Consider the following 19174-nt stretch of genomic DNA (forward strand, 5'->3'; position numbering starts at 1 on the left):
AAACAAAATAAACATTTAGGTTCCCCAAAGCACATTTAATCGATTATCAATGGTACATTAATCAGTTAATGCAAACAGATGATTGATCGTATACCGAGTTCCAACAGTAGTAGTTCTCCTACAAATAAGGAGGAAATGACCCCAAAGAAGATGTAATATACGGATATGACAATCAATGTGATCAATCAAAAGGAAAATTTTCATGTTTTGTATTTTTAACGTTTGTCATCTTCTGAAATTGCCATGGTTTCTCAAGGCTTTAAAGCTGCGGGTAGCATAGTGTCCGTGTTGATCATAGTAGCAGCGTATTTGTACAACAAACGCTGTGACGAACTTTTACAAGAACGGGTGCACAAAGTTCTATCTGGTTTGCTTCGTGCAGAAAACAAGATCCCTCTCCCTAAAACAAGGGTAGCGATCGGTTTTGGAGCATGCTATGACGTGTTTGGTAATGCTATTGAAATATTTAATAAGCTCAATATAACTCCTCCAAAAGAACCGAAGCATTTCAATACTGTTGGCAACATCAAAGAACTCGCCCAACTACTTGCTTACTTTTTTCAGTATGGAGCAGCAGCAGAGTAAGTGATTACACATTGGGGTATTAAAGGGACAGACCCTATTGTCCGAACCAAATTGTTAACAACTACGAAAAATTACTCTCCTACCTTTAATTGCCGTTAGATATCCTCCAAAGTTTGTCCAGACACAAATCGTGAAAAAACCATTACAATGAGACAGATTCCATATACCAGATGATAACCATGTCACCTATATATCGACTCCGCTGAGAGCACATAGGGAAAAAAGCATGTAATTTTGTATCAGCTGCCATTATGACTTTTTATGGAATATTCTTCAAGAGGGGTGAAAGGATAGGACTTAATCTAACAACGTCATAACATGTTATGATATAAAAGAAAACGTGATGACGTCATATTATTCTTTTTTATTATTATTATTATTATTTTAATGATACCACTAGAGATCATCGATTTCATAGTAATTGTGTCACATACTTTGGAGGCTTTCACCCCACTTGAAGAGTATTCCATAAACAAGCAACATGGCAGACGGCAGAAAACTGCATGTATTTTTCCCTATGCAATCTCAGCAAAGACAATATCGGCGACATCGTTGCAGTCTCATGTGTGGAATCTGTATATTTGTAGTGGGTTTCTTGCGATTTGTGTTTGGACAAACTCTGGAGGAAATCTAACGGCAATTAAAGGTAGTAGGAGAGTAATTTTTTGTAGTTGTTAACAATTTGGTTCGGACAATAGTTTCAACCCGTGAAAATTAACACAAAGTTTAGTTAACCTACAAACCTGTAACACATTTAGATAAAGTTACAATTGAGTGAAACATGAGTCTGTGACTTTGACTGCATAACTGTTAGTTCTCAGACACACATACGTTTTAAAAATATTAGAAATGCATTTTGTGATATTAAAAACACCCAGGATGACCAAAAACACTTCGAATGTTTGAAAATTGATAATCTGAACCATAAAATCTAAGTAAAGTATGATTTCAGTTTTCAAAACATGGCTATAATAGTAAAAAAATATGCCTTAGTGTCCCTTTAAGGTCAATGATAGAATGTAATGGTATGGTTTTAGCTTTGTACACAATAAATATAACATATTTTACTAGTTTTGGGAATCTGTTGGAATTTCATCATCGAACATCGGTTTGCAGTAGCCCAAGTAGGCCTACTCTGCCATTCGAGAGCTAGATGGATATTTGGACAGTTATGATTGCTCTCGTACAACAATAATGCTTTTTCGAGTTTGCCGATAACAGATATTTCACATATTAACTACTAATGCACATAATACAGGAAGAAGAAACCTGACAGCACCCTCTTTGAATAATGTTACGGTTAATGATGTAGACCTGTACTGACGGGTTTCTTCCTGTGTGTTAATCATTAATATGTAAAATATTTGTTATTAGTGAACCCAAAAATTATCAGTGTAATGGTATTTAACATATTAAAGTAGTAATCTTTGCCAAACTGGCTATATAGTTATATCTGGCTAAGAGAGTGATCATAACTGTCCAAATGTTTGTCTACCTCTCAAATGACAGAGTACTTGGGCTAGGTTGTGCACCAACAGATCAACTTTCAATTAAACAATTTGTTAAAACTTTTAAATAATAAAATGATATGAACATGAGCATGCTTTAAATTATAAGCCCCATTATCAAACACCTATTGTTTTCACTGGGTTAAGCCCAACAAATTGCTAATTTTACCTTTAATAATTGTTTAATAATGTTTTTCTTCACATACATATGAATACAAACACCAGCCCAAACATATTTAACTCGGTCTAATCATCTAAACTGAAGGAACATTTGTTAATATTTTTCCACAAAATCAATTGTGGATTTTTATAATGGATCATCACTGAAAACAGTAACACCATGAACCCATTTATTGTTTTTGTAGGGAGATGCAGAGTGACATAATTTAAAATTAAAACTCCAGTGTAGACAACCAAGCACATGTGTTCAAATTTGAAGTACTTTATTCTTGTTCATGAATTGTCTTCTTATTCTTAAGTTGTTAACTCTAGGGATCCAAATACAGATTGACTGAAAGATATAAAAAATAAAAGAACTAAGTCATGTGTCTTTTCTATATCAATACATTAATAATACTAGAAAATTATATATTCACCATTTTGTAATTACAATATTTACGGTAATTTACTGTACAATCGAGTCAACCATGTGAAATATAAAAATGTGTGTTTACTTATATATAATGTTAAATTCAATAACCCAAGAAATATAAAGGAAGTTTGTTACATAGAAAATCAAAAGATTTATATTAAATGTGGGGATAACATGTATATTTTCTTTACCATTGTTTTAGGCGTTCTTAAATCTTGTCGTCTGCACATGGTTGGTTGCCATTACATTATAATTATCTCCCTTGACCAATGGTAAAACAACAGGTGATATAAATGTGAGGGATTCAACTAAAGCACCCAGCATAATGTGTTATTATACTAAACATGCATAAACACCACTAAGTGGTCTGAGGTTTATTTCTCTTTGTTTAGACTTAAGGTACTTGGGGAAATTCCTCCAAGACACTTGAGACATTAATATATGGTAAACACTGTCACTGGGGTTATCTTAATGAACCCAGGACAGTAATGGTCTGCCAGTATTGGTCAGGTGTGTGTGATGTTACCAGAGTGACTGGGGTGAAAGACAGTTCACTGAGAGACTGAGAGAGACATGGAGAGAGAGAATATCTGCCAACTCTCCATATCATATACATTGTTTATATGTTATCATCATGGATTAAAGAATATAATCGAGATCGAACTTGTGTAGTTTTTGTGTGAGGGTGCTTTATGCACTCGGCCACATAAAATTAAACGAAAGCGGAATTTCCCCTCAAATAACTAAAAGTACTCTAGCGAACTTCACAACACAGTTAATTAATTCAAACCCGATTATTTGACCACTACATTCCGGCCTTCTAATTGTAACATACTAAAGGTACAATTATAACACAAATATCTGGTCAAATAACAAACCACTAACGTCAAATAATAAACCCTTAGAATAAAGTTATTAAAGTCAAATAATCAAATAATTTTAGTGTTCTCAAAGCACTTCTAAAATTTCAAGTTCCAAGTTATCCTGACACAATGACACACAGTTTGTCGATGGGACGGACCAGTTTCAGAAGAAGCTGTTTTTAGTTTCACTGTTCGCACAAGTCCTTTCTTGTCCGTAACAAGTTCAGTAATCTGCGTGAGTGACCAGGCATTTCTCAGCGAACTGTCCATCACCAGCACAATGTCTCTAACAGCAAGATTTCTTTTTCTAGTCAACCACTTTTATCTATCTTGTAGTAGGGGCAGATACTCCCTAATCCATCGTTTCCAAAATACATCCGCCAAGTATTGGACTTGACGCCACCGCCGTCGACAGTATGTATCGGCTTTGTTGAACATTCCCGAAGGCATCTTGTCACCAGACCGCAGCAACAACAGGTGGTTAGGAGTGAGTGGTGACAGGTCATGCGGGTCACATAGCACGTCTGTGATAGGCCTGCCATTTAAAATTGCTTTCGACTTCACAAAAGAGGGTATGAAGACATTCATCATCTAATCTCACGGTTTGCTCTTGCATGATCGAATAAAGAATTTTTCTCACAGAACGAATCATGCATTCCCAAACACCACCATGGTGAGACACCGCAGGGGTATTGAAGTACCAATCAATTCCCTTTTTGAGAAGTGATGAATGCAGCTTTGTCTGATTTAAATTGGAAAGTTCTTCTCGGAGTTCTCTCTTACTTCCAACTAGGTTGGTACCATTATCTGATCTGATGAGTTTAGGCGATCCGCGGCTAGCGATGAACCTTCTTATAGCGTTAATGCACGAATCGGTATCCAAGCTACTTGCAACTTCAAGATGGACAGCACGAATATTTAAACGTGAATATAACTCCATATCTTTTTACACAGCTACATCCACGTTTCACTTGAAATAGTCCATGCCAACATGCGAGAAAGATGGCAAGTCTGGTTTCAGGTGCTCTTCGGGAAGGTCTGCCATTTTTTGTTCACCTGGAGGGGCTTTATATTTTCGGCATATGACACACTTTGAGACAATTCCTTTGATACTAGTTCTTGCTCCAAGAATCCAGTACCTTTGTCTCAAGAGAGAAAGCATGGCATTCTTTCCCATATGTCCAACTAATCTATGAAACTCTTCTAAAATCAACTTTGACACAACACAGTTCTTGGGTAACACAACGGGATGTTTCATATCATATTGAATATAAGCTCTTTCAAGACGTCCTCCCACTCGAATAATGCCGTCACTTAGAAAGGGATCTAGCTTATACAAAAGACTATTTTTCCCAACTCCCTTGTTTAAATCTTTCTTAGATTCTTTATCTGTCATAGCTCTTAGCTCTTTGTGAAAGTGCTGAGCTTGAATATGTTGAATCAGAGCCATTTCAGCCTTCTTAAGTGTATCTGTTGTCAACACATTTCCACAACTCGCATCATCTGGGATCTTGGAGGTTTCCAATTTCTTTTGCACGAGATTACACCTGAGAACAGGATTGGGCTCAGTTATTTCTAATTCATTGTAGAGCTGTTTACGCTCAACAGCCTTTTGGTACAGTCTGTTCATTATCAGAATGATCCAACCAACTGCCCTTTTCAGCTTACTCCAGCTTGAGTAATAATTGTTTATCAATTATGTTGGTTCCATTTGTCAGTACACAGTTTACGGACTTCTTGACTTCAGGATCATCATTAGGAATGGTGCATGGTATGTCAATTTCTTGCGGCTAATCATTTTGTGGCTTCCATAGGAAAGTTGGTCCCTCAAACCACTGTTTATGCTGCAGGAACTTGTCAAAGCTCATGCCTCTTGATGCACAATCAGCTGGATTACATTTAGAATTTATGTATCTCCACTGTCTCACCTGTGTACTTTCTCTGATAAGCAGAACGCGATTAGCCACGAATGTTTGGAACCTTGAAGTGTTGTTGGCAATGTACCTTAGGACAGACATGCTGTCGGTCCAAAAGAAGGTTTCATCAATGTCGTATTGAAGTTCATCAGTTATTACCGTACACAGTCGAACGCCAACTGTTGCAGCGGTAAGTTCCATACGTGGTGTTGTTATTTTCTTCAACGGAGCCACTCTTGACTTGGCCATAATTAGAGCACAGTGAACATCATTGTCCACGTTCATCAAACGGAGATAGGCTACCACACCATAACCACAGTCACTTGCATCAGTAAACACATGCAGCTGACACAGCACTACCCAGCCAAAGTGTTTTGGCTTGTAACATCGCTGTATCTGAATCTTTTCGAGTTTAGGCAGATCCTCTTGCCACTTTTGCCACAGCTTTAGGCTCACACAGTCTATCTCATCCCATCCAATGTCTCTTTTGCACAGACTTTGGAGAAGTTGTTTGGCGGTCAATATGAATGATGCGGCAAACCCAAGAGGATCGTACACACTGCTAACAACTGACAGGATTCCCCTTCTTGTATTTCGTTGGATTCTTTCGCATATCTTGAACCCAAGAGAGTCGGATTCTACGAACCAGAATACTCCTAGAGCACGTTCACTAGGAAGCTTCAATGTTTTCACTTCTTTGGCTCTTTCTTCAGTGGGTATACTTTTCATTACAGTATGACTGTTACTAATCCACTTTGTTAGTCGAAATCCAGCCTCCATGCATAGGTTGCTAACTTCCTTTACAAGGTATGTTGCCTTGTCTTCTGTGGCTGCAGATACAAGGCAATCGTCAACATAAAAGTTTGTCTTGACAAGGTTTATGATCTCGGCATCGAACATGTCTTTCTTGTCGCTGGCTATCTGTTGTAAGGCAAATGTTGCACAACTGGAGGACGAGACTGATCCAAATAGATGTACTAACATCCGATACACCTCTGGTTCTTGATCATAGTTTCCATCCGGCCACCAGAAGAATCTCTGAAAGTTGCTGTCTTCTTCGGGTACTCTTACACAGTAAAACATTGTTTCTATATCTCCCATGTCGGCTACCGGTTCTTGGCGAAATCTCAATAGAATTCCTATCAAGTTACTTGTAAGGTCAGGACCTTGCAGAAGCATGTTGTTTAATGACACACCTTGGTAGCTAGCTGCACAGTCGAAAAACCACACATATTTTCCCAGGCTTTCTGGGGTGGTATACACCGTGGTGAGGTACATACCACAATTTTCCATCTTGACCTTTAATTTTCTCCTCGGGTACTTTCTCGGCATATCCTTTGTCAATAATGTCACTCATAAATTTCTTGTAGTCATCATGAAACTTGGGATCATGAACAAATCTTTTCTTGAGACTATTCAAATGCTGTAGAGCTTGTTTACTGTTGTCTGGCATCCTAACATCTTTGTTTCTAAATGGCAGCTTAATGTAGTATTGCCCATTTTGCAGATTTATAGATTCTGTTACCGTCTCAAAGAATTTCTTATCCTCTTGAGACATTTCTTTCTTATCGTCAATGGTTTTCTTTGGAAAGTCAAAGTTTATACTTTTTCTTACAATCTTATCGAGTTCTTTTAGTTCTTCGGCTTCCTTGGCTACAAGGATCTCTGTTCTCATAGTTTGAAATCGATTTCTGGTTTCTTGTGGGGTTTAGCGTATTACGTTCCAGAGTATCCAGCCTAGACGAGTTCTGGTTGCGCGAGGACTACCTTGTGGACCTGTTCTAATTTCAAATGGAGAATATGCATCTGGAACATTTCCTCCAATGAGCAAGCCTACCTCTGAATCTATCTCAGGTATGTTAATGCCTTGCAGGTGAGAGAAAAGTTTGTTTTATTTAACGACGCCACTAGAGCACATTGATTTTTAATCTTATCATCGGCTATTGGACGTCAAACATATGGTCATTCTGACACTGTTTTTAGAGGAAACCCGCTGTCGCCACATAGGCTACTCTTCTTTACGACAGGCAGCAAGGGATCTTTTATTTGCGCTTCCCACAGGCAGGATAGCACAAACCATGGCCTTTGTTGAACCAGTTATGGATCACTGGTTGGTGCAAGTGGTTTACACCTACCCATTGAGCCTTGCGGAGCACTCACTCAGGGTTTGGAGTCGGTATCTGGATTAAAAATCCCATGCCACGACTGGGATCCGAACCCAGTACCTACCAGCCTGTAGACCGATGGCCTGCCACGACGCCACCGAGGCCGGTACTGCAGGTGAGAGAAATGCGACACGTCAGACGAGGAAGGTATGTGGTTCTTCGTTACTGGTAAGCTATCTTTTGAGTACACGACAGGTAGCGGGATAGGATTTTCTTCATCTAAATCAAATACTTGAAGTCCTTTGATGGCATAGGAGTACATGGTATGGGACTTTCCCATGGTATTAATTGTGATCTCCATCTTTTTTCCACTACATCCTAACTTCTTAATCAAGGACTCTGAGCAAAACGACACTGTACTACCTGGGTCTAAGAAAGCGTAAGTTTCAACAATTTTCAGACTATCTTTCATGGCTACTTTAACTGGAATGATAGCTAAAGTACATTCGCCTGCGCTGGCCTCCTTATATGTGCCAACACTGTCATCTAAATCTGTGCACGCACTAATCATGTTTTTGTCCTCTTCCTTGTTCACATTGTGAACAGTCTGATGATTTCCTTCACAACTTCTACATATGGCCCTTTTATCACAGTTTCTACTGATATGTCCATGAACTAGACACTGGAAGCAAACGCCTTTCGATCGCAGGAATGCTAGTCTATCAACATGGGGCTTAGAAGCCAATTTATCACAAGAGTCTACGGAATGAGAATTCTTGCTACAGTAGATACCTGGTTTTTGAACAGCTTTGTTAACTGGTTTGCTTGTGTTGATAGAGTTATTATTTACGTTAATGTTTTGTTTTGTTTGGTTGGACTTGGCAACATTTGTGGCAAATGATCCTCTTGCTTTGTATCTAGGAGGAACAACGTTGGATTTTTTGCTGGGGGGCAGCGATTTATCATCAGTTTACATGGCTTCCTTACCGTACATGGGGTCTATCACTTTCTTGGCTTCTTTCTTTACAAATTCCACAAGGTCGTGAAATTGTATAACTTTGCCAGAACTACGTATGTTCTGAATGCATCTTCTCCATTTTTCATGCTAATTAGAGGGTAGTTTCATGACTAACTTGCATAAGTTGTCAGGGTATCAAGAACTCTTACTGCAGATATAGCATGTACAGCATTTTCACATTCTGTAAGGAAGATGGCGTATTCGTCGAGAGCCTTCGCATCATTGTATTTTACATTCGGCCAGTTTAGTGCGCGTTTTACCAAGGCAGTAGCAATAGCTTCTTTGTTTCCATACCTTTCTTCTAATTCTTTATATGCGGCAATGTAATCCCTGCTTGCATTCAAATAGCTATATCCTTTCACTACTCGATATGCTTCTCCAGTATTAAATTGTTCAAGATAACTCATCCTTTCGTCATCGTTGTCTGAATTCATAACTATTTTGGTATAGAATTGTCTTTTGAACTTTTGGTATTGAAGCGGATCACCACTAAACTTTTGTATGTCTGGATTAGGTTTTCGAAGCTGTTGCACAACTGACTTGATCACATTAGAATCTGTGTCCGTCTGAATACGTAGTACATTTCCATCCACTGGCACGAATGGTGATGCCTTGGGATTAAGTTTGGTTCCATCAGTTACTTGTCCAAATGAATTATCTGTAATGTTAGCATATTCAAACTCGGAAGGTTTTTCCACAGGAGTCGATGGAAATCATGTTTCGTTACCAGTTATGTTCTGTCCACTTTCAAAACTGTCAAGAACCTTAGATTTTGTCTCTGAAATATCAATTTGTGTTTGTAGCTCAAGTTCCTCTTCTCTCATTTTGATTTCCAATTTAGCGACTTCTAATCTTTGCTTCTCTTTCAACGCCTTGGCCTTAGCCATAAGCTCTGCCTTTCTTTGACTTTCCTGCAGCTTTGCAGAGGATATTGAGCTTGCCAAGGATGAATGGCTGCCTCTTGATATTATGGAACCTTTCCTAGATGAAGCATTACTAATCTGTGCCCATTCTTCACTTTCTCTCTGGGTAGCTCCAGTTCTCATGAAGTATTGATCTACAGATGCTTTTAACTTTAATAGAATACGATCTTGGCTACTACACTCGTCCTTGAATCTGGAAAGGTCCAGTTCTTCAAGAAGATCTGCATATTCTTCGCGAACTTCATATAAATTATCAAGTAATTTAAGCCACTTTGCATATGCACAACGAATATTTTCGATAGATTCCTTGGAAATGTCACACGAGGTCATTGCACTATCAACATGTTGATATTCTTTCTTAAGTTGCTTAAATACATGATCAATCTTTTTAGATTTTATTTCTTTACTACACTGTAACCCCTTTTCAGTCATTTTTCTTGATCTTGTTTCTTCACCACACTCACTTGTTTCTGTATCTTCTTCACTATCCATGGTTAAACAATGTCAATGCTGTAGACAACCAAGCACATGTGTTCAAATTTGAAGTTCTTTATTCTTGTTCATGAATTGTTTTCTTATTCTTAAGTTCTTAACTCTAGGGATCCAAATACAGATTGACTGAAATATATAAAAAAATAAAAGAACTAAGTACTGTGTCTTTTCTATATCAATACATTAATAATACTAGAAAATTATATATTCACCATTTTGTAATTACAGTATTTACGATAATTTACGGTACAATCGAGCCAACCATGTGAAATATAAAAATGTGTGTTTACTTATATATAATGTTAAATTCAATAACCCAAGAAATATAAAGGAGTTTGTTACATAGAAAATCAAAAGATTTATATTAAATGTGGGGATAACATGTATATTTTCTTTACCATTGTTTTAGGGGTTCTTAAATCTTGTCGTCTGCACATGGTTGGTTGCCATTACGTTATAATTATCTCCCTTGGCCAATGGTAAAACAACGGGTGTTATTACATAATGAAAATATATCTGTATTCTTATTGGTCAAAAACCAGTCACATGACCGTCCGTAAATAGTGATATTGCCCTGAGACAGTCTCACCGGTCCATCAAAAGTGATATTGCCCTGACCAATGAAAATAAAGATGAGACAAAATTCTATCCAATAAATGAGTAGGTAACGTAATGCAACGTCAACTGCTAATTCTAATGTAAACAAGCACAAACTTGTGACAAAACGCTTTGCTGTCCTTCAGCAAAAGGATAACAGCTTTAGTCATACCGAGTTTAATTCCGCAAATACGACAAAAACAAGGTCAGTAATCGTCAAATTGTGTATGGAATATATCGCAGATTTAGAAACGTACATGATACATCAAAATGCAGTTGGAACTGGCACTCTCAGGGTTTTATGTTACAAATAAAAAATGCATTTGAAGGTAATCGGTAACTGTTCAGTATAAATGTATGTTAAAATTTATCACATTTTGTGTTTTAGTTTGCTATTAATATGATTTGGGTTCAAATCCCGGCACAAGAAAAATAGACTATGCTATTAAGAGGCTGGGGTGGGGGGGGGGGGGGGGGGGGAATTATGCAAATATGTTTTAGATTTTGTTATGTATAGAATGCCTAAATTTGTCGGGTTTTTTTTGTGATGCCCACTGTCTTAATGAACGGTATAAAGGAATGGATACACAGTATCTTGACAAGAAATACTTTTGGCATTTACGCACATTTTCTGACCATGTTTGTATGAGATTTGGAACAGAAAAAATACAACCCTCTATTCAGACAAGCATGTTGATATGAAGAATGTTCACAAACAGCACAATACAAAGTAATTAATTAACAAGTTTTATTGAAAATGGCATTTGTGTAGTAATTTTAACTATTGTATTTAACCTTTAGGTGTTCATAAATGAGAAATTATTATTCTACTATTATCATAACAAAACTGTTAATGCTGCATTTGGTTGTTTGATACATACAATATGAATATTTTTAAAAACTTGTTTTCAGAAGATATGTAGGAAATCGAACACTGTTTGATGAGCTTGTGAGAACAGCTGACAGTTTACCTAATAAAAGATGGATCATTGGTGGAAATGCAGCGATGATGGCCCAGCGAATGGCAATGGAAGGCGTGGAAGTGATGCTTGGGGCTAGACTCACAAAGTCCATGGCCTCTTCTCTCGATTCATCTATCAAAGGTTAAACATAATTTTGTGGGTTTTTTCACTACATGTATTTTATTTATTGGATCACTAAATAGCCTTGTCCTCCCAGCAAGCTATACATTTAAATAAAAATCATTTGACAGAAATTAAATCCAGAACTTGACCTATTTGACTCCTTTAATGTCCTAACATGAGTGGCATTTAGAATACTGAAACATTAACATGTTCAAATAATGTTTATTCCTTTGTGCTAATCAGTGTTTCACAATTAATGTTTATTAAAAGGTGTGATGATTGATGTTATGAGTTTTTTCATTATTTATTAACACAAGTATGACTTCTTCATCTAATATTCGATTATCAATAATGCTAGTATTCTTAATAATCTGTTCTTATTCTTATACAACATTTGTCCAATTTCAGTGGCTGGAAAAGAATCTGACAAAGAAATTGTTCATCTACTGATGGAGTATGAAACGGGTGCAACATGGGGAAAATACGAGTCTCCTCGTGCAAACAGGTTTGATACATGGTCTTCACAGAGCCCTAACAAATGTTTTGATTTTTTTGCAAATATGGTGTCTTGGACACACACCTCAGTTGTCTGGGCATTAAAGGGGCAGGCCCTAATTTCAGCTTGTGTAAATGGACACTAAGTTTAGTTAATCTACAAACCTGCAACACATTTGGATAAATGTATAACAGAGTGATGCTAAATCTGTGATGTTGAAACAGAAATGTCCTTTAAAATTCCATAAATGTTACTTCTCAGTATGAAAAATGTATTTTGTGGTATTAGAAACACCAGGATGACCGTACCCACTTCAGTTGTAAGGAAATGGTTGATAATAAACAATAAAATATAAGTAATGCTTGATTTCAGTGATCATAAACATATCTAATAGTGAGAAATATGCCTTAGTGTTTAAAAACTAGGGTCTGTCCCTTCAAGGTAGACTACTAAGTCCCTTTGGTTGTAAAGTATGGTTATAAGACCTAAATATTTTCAGTCATAAAAATTAATGTTGTTTCTTTGTAAAATTAATGAAATTTTGTGTGAAAATCTGAATTATTTACATACGGTATAACAAAACAAAAATGGACAAATCTTCAAACAGAACTGGTTGATTAGAGGAACAGCACTACATGATCTAGTTCTAGAACTTGAATAAATATGTGTAACTTAAAGTTGCAGTCTTACATATATTTGTGTTATTTATTCAGAATTTAGATCATACTTTAATTGTGTTTTTACCCATGGCTTGTATATCAAAGGCTATGATGTGCTGTCTTATCTGTGTGAAAGTGCATATATAAAAGATCCCTTATTGCTAATGAAAAAAAGTAGCAGATTTCCTCTAAAGCCACATGTCAGAATGATGTCATGCAGCGATCAATGATTAATTAAAACTGTTTGTCAGAATTATCAAATGTTTGACCTCCAATAATAATTATTAATAAATCAGTATGCACTAGTGGTGTCATTAAACAAAATAAACTTTTAACTTCAGAATTTAAATAATCCATATTGTTTTACCATCTCACAACATTCTTTGATATCCTTTGGTCACTGTTGTTTATAACAACCACAGCAATCTGTTGTTTTCCATTTTAACACTGAGATATTGGGACACTCGTGTTTTTGTTTTTTGTTTTTTTTACAAATATAGACTTGTCTGTTGCTTGAAGGCAAATGATCATAACCATTGACAATGATAACTCATAAATTTATGTAGAAACTGGAATTGGTGTCTTTTTTTATTTTAACAAATTGTTACAGATCTATTCCAATATATAGATCTTGACTTGACATAACCTTTGTCTGGGGTTAATAATTCTGTTATATTCCATGTTAAAACTCACATGCATTATTAAAACTACAATTTCTAACTTAATTATGACTAATTTTCTGTCTAAAAACTTTATAAATGGATTTTGTATAGTACATATATATATTTTTATAGATTGATTCTGCATAGTGATTATCTGAACCCTTACTTGGAGTCGATGAAAGAATTCCGGGAGGAGCTCAAGCAGTTTGATCCATCCTTGGTGGTTGTTGGAGGGCTGCAGATGATGGACAACTTCCCATTCACTGAAGGTACAAACAAGGTTTTCAACAACTGCCCATCTTTGTAGAGACGTTATGAATGCTTTTTGAAATAAACAAGTCTTTTCATCTGCACATAGAGTAAAAGTTATATACATAATACACTGAAGAAACAAGAAATCTGGGGCCTAATTCTCTAATTCTTAACAAATTTGCCATCTTGCAGTGCAATACATAACAATTTGCAATGACTACAATGCTTGAGAGCTTTGTGAATTACCTAAATATTTTTATTATATACATGTATCTGGACATTCCTGTAACTGCATTATAAATTGAAACTTTTTAAACACTTGTGTCAAGTATACTGTATGTATTGAGTGAAGAAGAAAGTTTTGCAGTTTTAACACCCTTCCGAAGATTTTACCAATGTACTTATTTATTTTAACAGGTCTGCGACAGGCCTGATTTAGTATTCTCGAATGTGCTTTGTTCTAATGGTTTGTGTTGTATATTTTACCAATTGTACTGCAGGTTCAACACAGAACGCTCAAACCTGTTCTGCTCTAAAGTTTGTGTTATATATTTTACCAGGTATGCGACAGGCTCGACTTAGAATACTCGAACCTGCTCTGTTTTAATGTTTGTGTTATGTATTTTAACAGGTATGCGACAGGCTCAACTTAGAATACTCAAACTTGCTCTGTTTTAGTGTTTGTTATATATCTTACCAGGTATGTGACAGGCGCAACTTAGAATATCTGTTTTAATGATTGTGTTGTATATTTTACCAGGTATGCGGCAGGCCAGACTGCAAATGCTCGAGTCTGTTCTTGCTGGAGTCCCACTGAAAACGAAGATCCACTTTGAGTTGGCCTCGTTCACCGACGTGTCTCTGCTGGACGAGATTCACAAACACGTCCTGCTCTACTCCGACTCGCTCGGCATGAATGAGCAGGAGCTGCCGAACCTCGTCAGTCTACTGTACCATGGCAACGTGTCGCTGGTCTCGGACAGCTATCCGCGCATTGCCACCGTCCTCGACCAGATGAGGCAGGTCTACAGTCTGCTGGGAACCACTAAACAGGTGAACGGGCGACGGAGACTCACACGATTGCACGTGCACACACTCGCCTATCAGGTCATCCTAACGTCCAAGTTGTCCTCATGGAAAAATACCATGTCGGCCACAGCTAAAGCGGCTTTGACGGCTCACAGGCATGTCTGTGGTACTCACAATATTGATGAGCAGAATGCAAAACTGATAGTGGATTATTCTTTCTCAAGTAGCCAGTCAGAATCGTCTAAGAGAATCGAGTTCCGAGATAAGAGGCCTGTGTCTTGCTGGGATGAAGCGGATTACGAGATCTGTATTGCTCCAGTGCTGGTGTGTACGAAAGTGTTCGTAACGTCAGGTGGAGGAGATAATATTTCATCAGCAGGCCTTGTATTGCAGTTGTGATTAGTAACCGATACAAATTTGTTCTATTTTTATGACATATGGGGTAACTGTTGGGTTTTTATACTAACACACTTTACATGCTATCACTGAACATTGACTTACATACTAATACACTTTGTATATGCATTTGTTTGTTTCACATTCTCTTTTAACATGCATTTTAAATATTTTTGTCATATGCTCGCCAGTTACGTCAGTATGTCGGGGTAAAGAGGTTGACACTCTGTGTCTTTTTAGAGTTAATTATAAATTAAAAATTAATTGCTGTGATGTCATTAACAGGATAACAAAAAAACCCACACACTGCCATTGATTATCCATGTTAAAGCATTTATTAATTTATGATCCAGTAGCACTGTTATCGGTTACTTTATGTTTTGATTGATTTTTATTTAAAAACATGTACATAAATAATATTTGAAGAAATGAAAAAATATAATCATTTTACATTCAGATATGTAAGCAATCATATGACAATATATGAAAATACTTTCTTTAAGATATATCCTGGTAAATATGTCAATTTGATGTGGGGGAGGGGGTAGTGACATTATTACAAATGTTTTTTCTGCAACCCACCTTTAATAAGGGAAACCTGTTAAGTACAAATTAATAACTTGAGAATGCACACAAAAATTATTATTAAAGCAGTGGGACCAAACTTACACTCAACTTTGTTTTCCAAATAACATTCCTTTGTACATTCATGTAATTAATTTTGAACATGTCTGATTATGAATATTATTTTAACTGTTTTAAATTAAGAAAGTAATTTTAGATTTTTGATTATTTGCATTTAATTATGCAGAAAAACACAAGTTATTTATTTGCTGTTAACAAGATGCATCAACTAAAAAACATACCAACAAATTGTACCAAACATGTTAAGACATTTTAAATATCCCTTTAAAATCATCCAATCTAACAGTATCAAGTCTTATGTTTGCATAAATGTGTTTTTCACCTTATCAAGTCTCAAATAAGATGTCCTTTTCTAGTTTGCACTGTAGTGATATAGTCATGTACTTACAGGTACATGTATAACAAAACAGTAATGGACTTACATGAAAAATTCGTTTTTGACAAAAATAATTGATGACACCCCAGTTGATTTTTGCTGTTTCAGAATCACATATAGAGTTTTTATTCCTAGATCTTATGTAGCTTTAATTTAGTATTATATATGCTGTTTATTTTGTTATCTGTCCGTCCATTATTAATTTACTTGTACCAGGTTGGTATTTTTAGCTTATAACAGTTGTTTATTATCAAGTAAATATTTTAGGCTGTATTATTATTATTGGTATTATTATCATTATGCTGGTGTTTTTAGACAACTTCACAATTATTATGTACACAGCAGGCATCGAAATAAGTCGAGAATGATCATTCTGGTTACCAGGAAGTGTGTGTCATAACCTATAGGCTACGAGGGCCCCCTTACATGAAACGATGTTAGTGCTAAGTGCATAACTACTGTATGCATTTAAGGTGATCTTAGCACCAAGATCGCTTCGTGGAATGGGCCCAGGTCTGTATTTTGTGGTTTTCAGACACATTACTTATTCTGATGCCAACACAATATACCCTGAAGGCTTGTGATGTGTGCTATGATATCTTTCCCATTGTTTAAATGAAAGACAAAGTATAAGCAAAGTTGCATGCTAGGGCCTGTGCTTCTAAACATCCTGGGCCCTGTTTTACGAAATAATCTTAGCGCTAAGATTGCTTTGTAAGACAGGGCCCAGACCAAAGACTAGCAAAGTTTCTATTCTTTAATTTCATGTTATTTGTTTACAAGAAATGTTATTACTGGGTAAAGCCGGGATAAAGTTTCATGCCTCAGAAAATTTACAATTTATGTAATCCATTTATTGGCAATGGAAAAACAAATTCAGGTAACCCATTTCCTTTTTGCAAAACCTGCTATGTCAACATAAATGATGTCCATATTTTAATGTGCGAACGGAAAAGAGGTTATGCATAATTAGCTGTGTAAGCAGCGTGTGAACTAAATGACTGTTCTCACAATTTTCCGAAGCCTGATTTTTTTTATAAGCATAAGACCCATCATAATCATAGGGAAAGTATTTGCAAAATGTTCATTACTGCTGAACTGAAAGGACAATGGTTCTTCATGACCGGACCCTGTGGCACAGTGGTTAAGCCATTGGACTACATGCTGGTAGGGTACAGGGTTCGCAGCCCGGTACTGGCTCCAACCCAGAGCGAGTTCTTTGGGGCTTAATGGGTAGATGTAAGGCCACTACACCCTCTTCTCTTTCACTATCCACTAACCAACTAACAACTAACCCACTGTCCTGGACAGACAGCCCAGATAGCTGAGGTGTGTGCCCAGGACAGTGCTTGAACCTTAATTGGATATAAGCACGAAAATAAGTTGAAATGAAATCGGATACATGAAAGTTTTTTAAAAACCATTTGTTCCAAAGTAATTTGATTCAACAATTTTCTCTTATGCATTTCCTTGCCTACATGGCCCTAAATGTAAATTTGTTCCCGATGGTGTACATTTACAGTGTCACATTTGACAGGTCATTGTTAATTAGTTTGTTATAATTACGGATTTGGGAATTGTCCAAACCAAACAATATCCAGAACCTGTTTAAACTTACAATTTTATACCGATTGCCTTTTTAAAAGATGGATCTGTAAGTACACCGAAACCTTTTCCATCCATCGAATACAGAAATCTGTCCAAATACCACTATAGTTCCACACCGACTTGTAATCAAACAAATCTAGTTCAGGTAATCTGTTAATTATATGTGAATGTGTTATTCAATGTTTTGTATTTTTGAAGTATTCATTAGCATCAGTATGTTATGTGTATGGTATTTATATGTTGGATGTTTATTATATTATAATTACTGGGTATCTTTTTTTTTTTGTGCACGGTATCAGATTCATACATTTTTACTTTTCTTTCTGTTTTTGTTACCAGTAGAATATATATATTCTTACACAATCATTTCAGAAAACATGAGATTATAGCAATATTCAAATTAATAATTATGTTGGAGGTCAGTTTTAAGATATTTGATTGGCTGCCCCATGGTGATAACCTATAGTCCGTCCCATCATTCTGTAAAAATGTTTTTTGTAAATAATTTCAGTTTGGTTTGACGTAAGAAGAAAAGTAAGTCTTTTGGAAGTAACAAAAAATACTAATTTTGTGTGCATTTTACAAATCGGTCAGCTCAGAAAGAAATAATTTGTAGTAAATTTCATACGAAAATAAAGTGTTCCCTGTTGGACGGACTATAGGTACCTAATCCAAAGCATTCACTGAATTAACATTAATCTAGGGATACTGATTTCAACCAATAACATTGATGACTAGAAATGGATGCAATGACATTACACCAGCTGTGACATGACAGGAGGGTTCCAGGGCAGTCACCAATTGCAACTTTCAAAAATAGTCAAGTTTAATTATATTTGGCAAAATACTTTCATATAGTAATTGATGTTTTCGAAAATGTCAGATTTTTTGCAGTGTTTGAAGGGACAATCTATTGTTGCTTTTATATGATACACATAATAACTGGAACCAAACTGAACAGTATGCTGTCATTGTGTCAATACACACCAAAAAATACAACTGAACAGAAATTAATTTCAACTTCCACATACAGAGGTGGAAGTGGAATGGGTTGAAAGTGTTTTGAAGTGCTTCATAATAAAAATTGTGGTAGCAACAAATTGGAAGTAACTCGATTATCAATGAAAAGTACATTGGGCATTTAGTGTGTCAACAGTATTATTTGTACAAATGTTTAATTTTACATTTTATCAGTTAATCTTTACATATTTTTGCTCATATGATGTATTAAACAAGAACTATTCATTGCAGCTTACACAAATTGTCAAAACAGCCTCTTAGTATTTGTGGATTAACCAATGTCAAACCATATTAAATTGTAGAGAAAGGTAAATAATGAATGAATGAATGAATGTTTAACGACACCC

General features: G+C 36.2%; 1 protein-coding gene across 1 annotated transcript; it reads left to right on the forward strand.

Annotated features, from left to right (window-relative positions):
• The first annotated feature begins 77 nt into the window (after positions 1–77).
• On the forward strand, positions 78–17457 carry LOC121370344 (ADP-dependent glucokinase-like). Its single transcript, XM_041495497.1, has 5 exons — positions 78–581; positions 11512–11702; positions 12093–12189; positions 13634–13770; positions 14514–17457. The coding sequence occupies exons 1-5, from the start codon at positions 244–246 to the stop codon at positions 15179–15181; spliced, it is 1431 nt and encodes a 476-aa protein (XP_041351431.1). The 5' UTR covers positions 78–243; the 3' UTR covers positions 15182–17457.
• Positions 17458–19174: the final 1717 nt, after the last annotated feature.

Source organism: Gigantopelta aegis, chromosome 4 (assembly GCF_016097555.1).
Source record: "Gigantopelta aegis isolate Gae_Host chromosome 4, Gae_host_genome, whole genome shotgun sequence".
NCBI classification, from domain to species: Eukaryota; Metazoa; Mollusca; class Gastropoda; order Neomphalida; family Peltospiridae; genus Gigantopelta; species Gigantopelta aegis.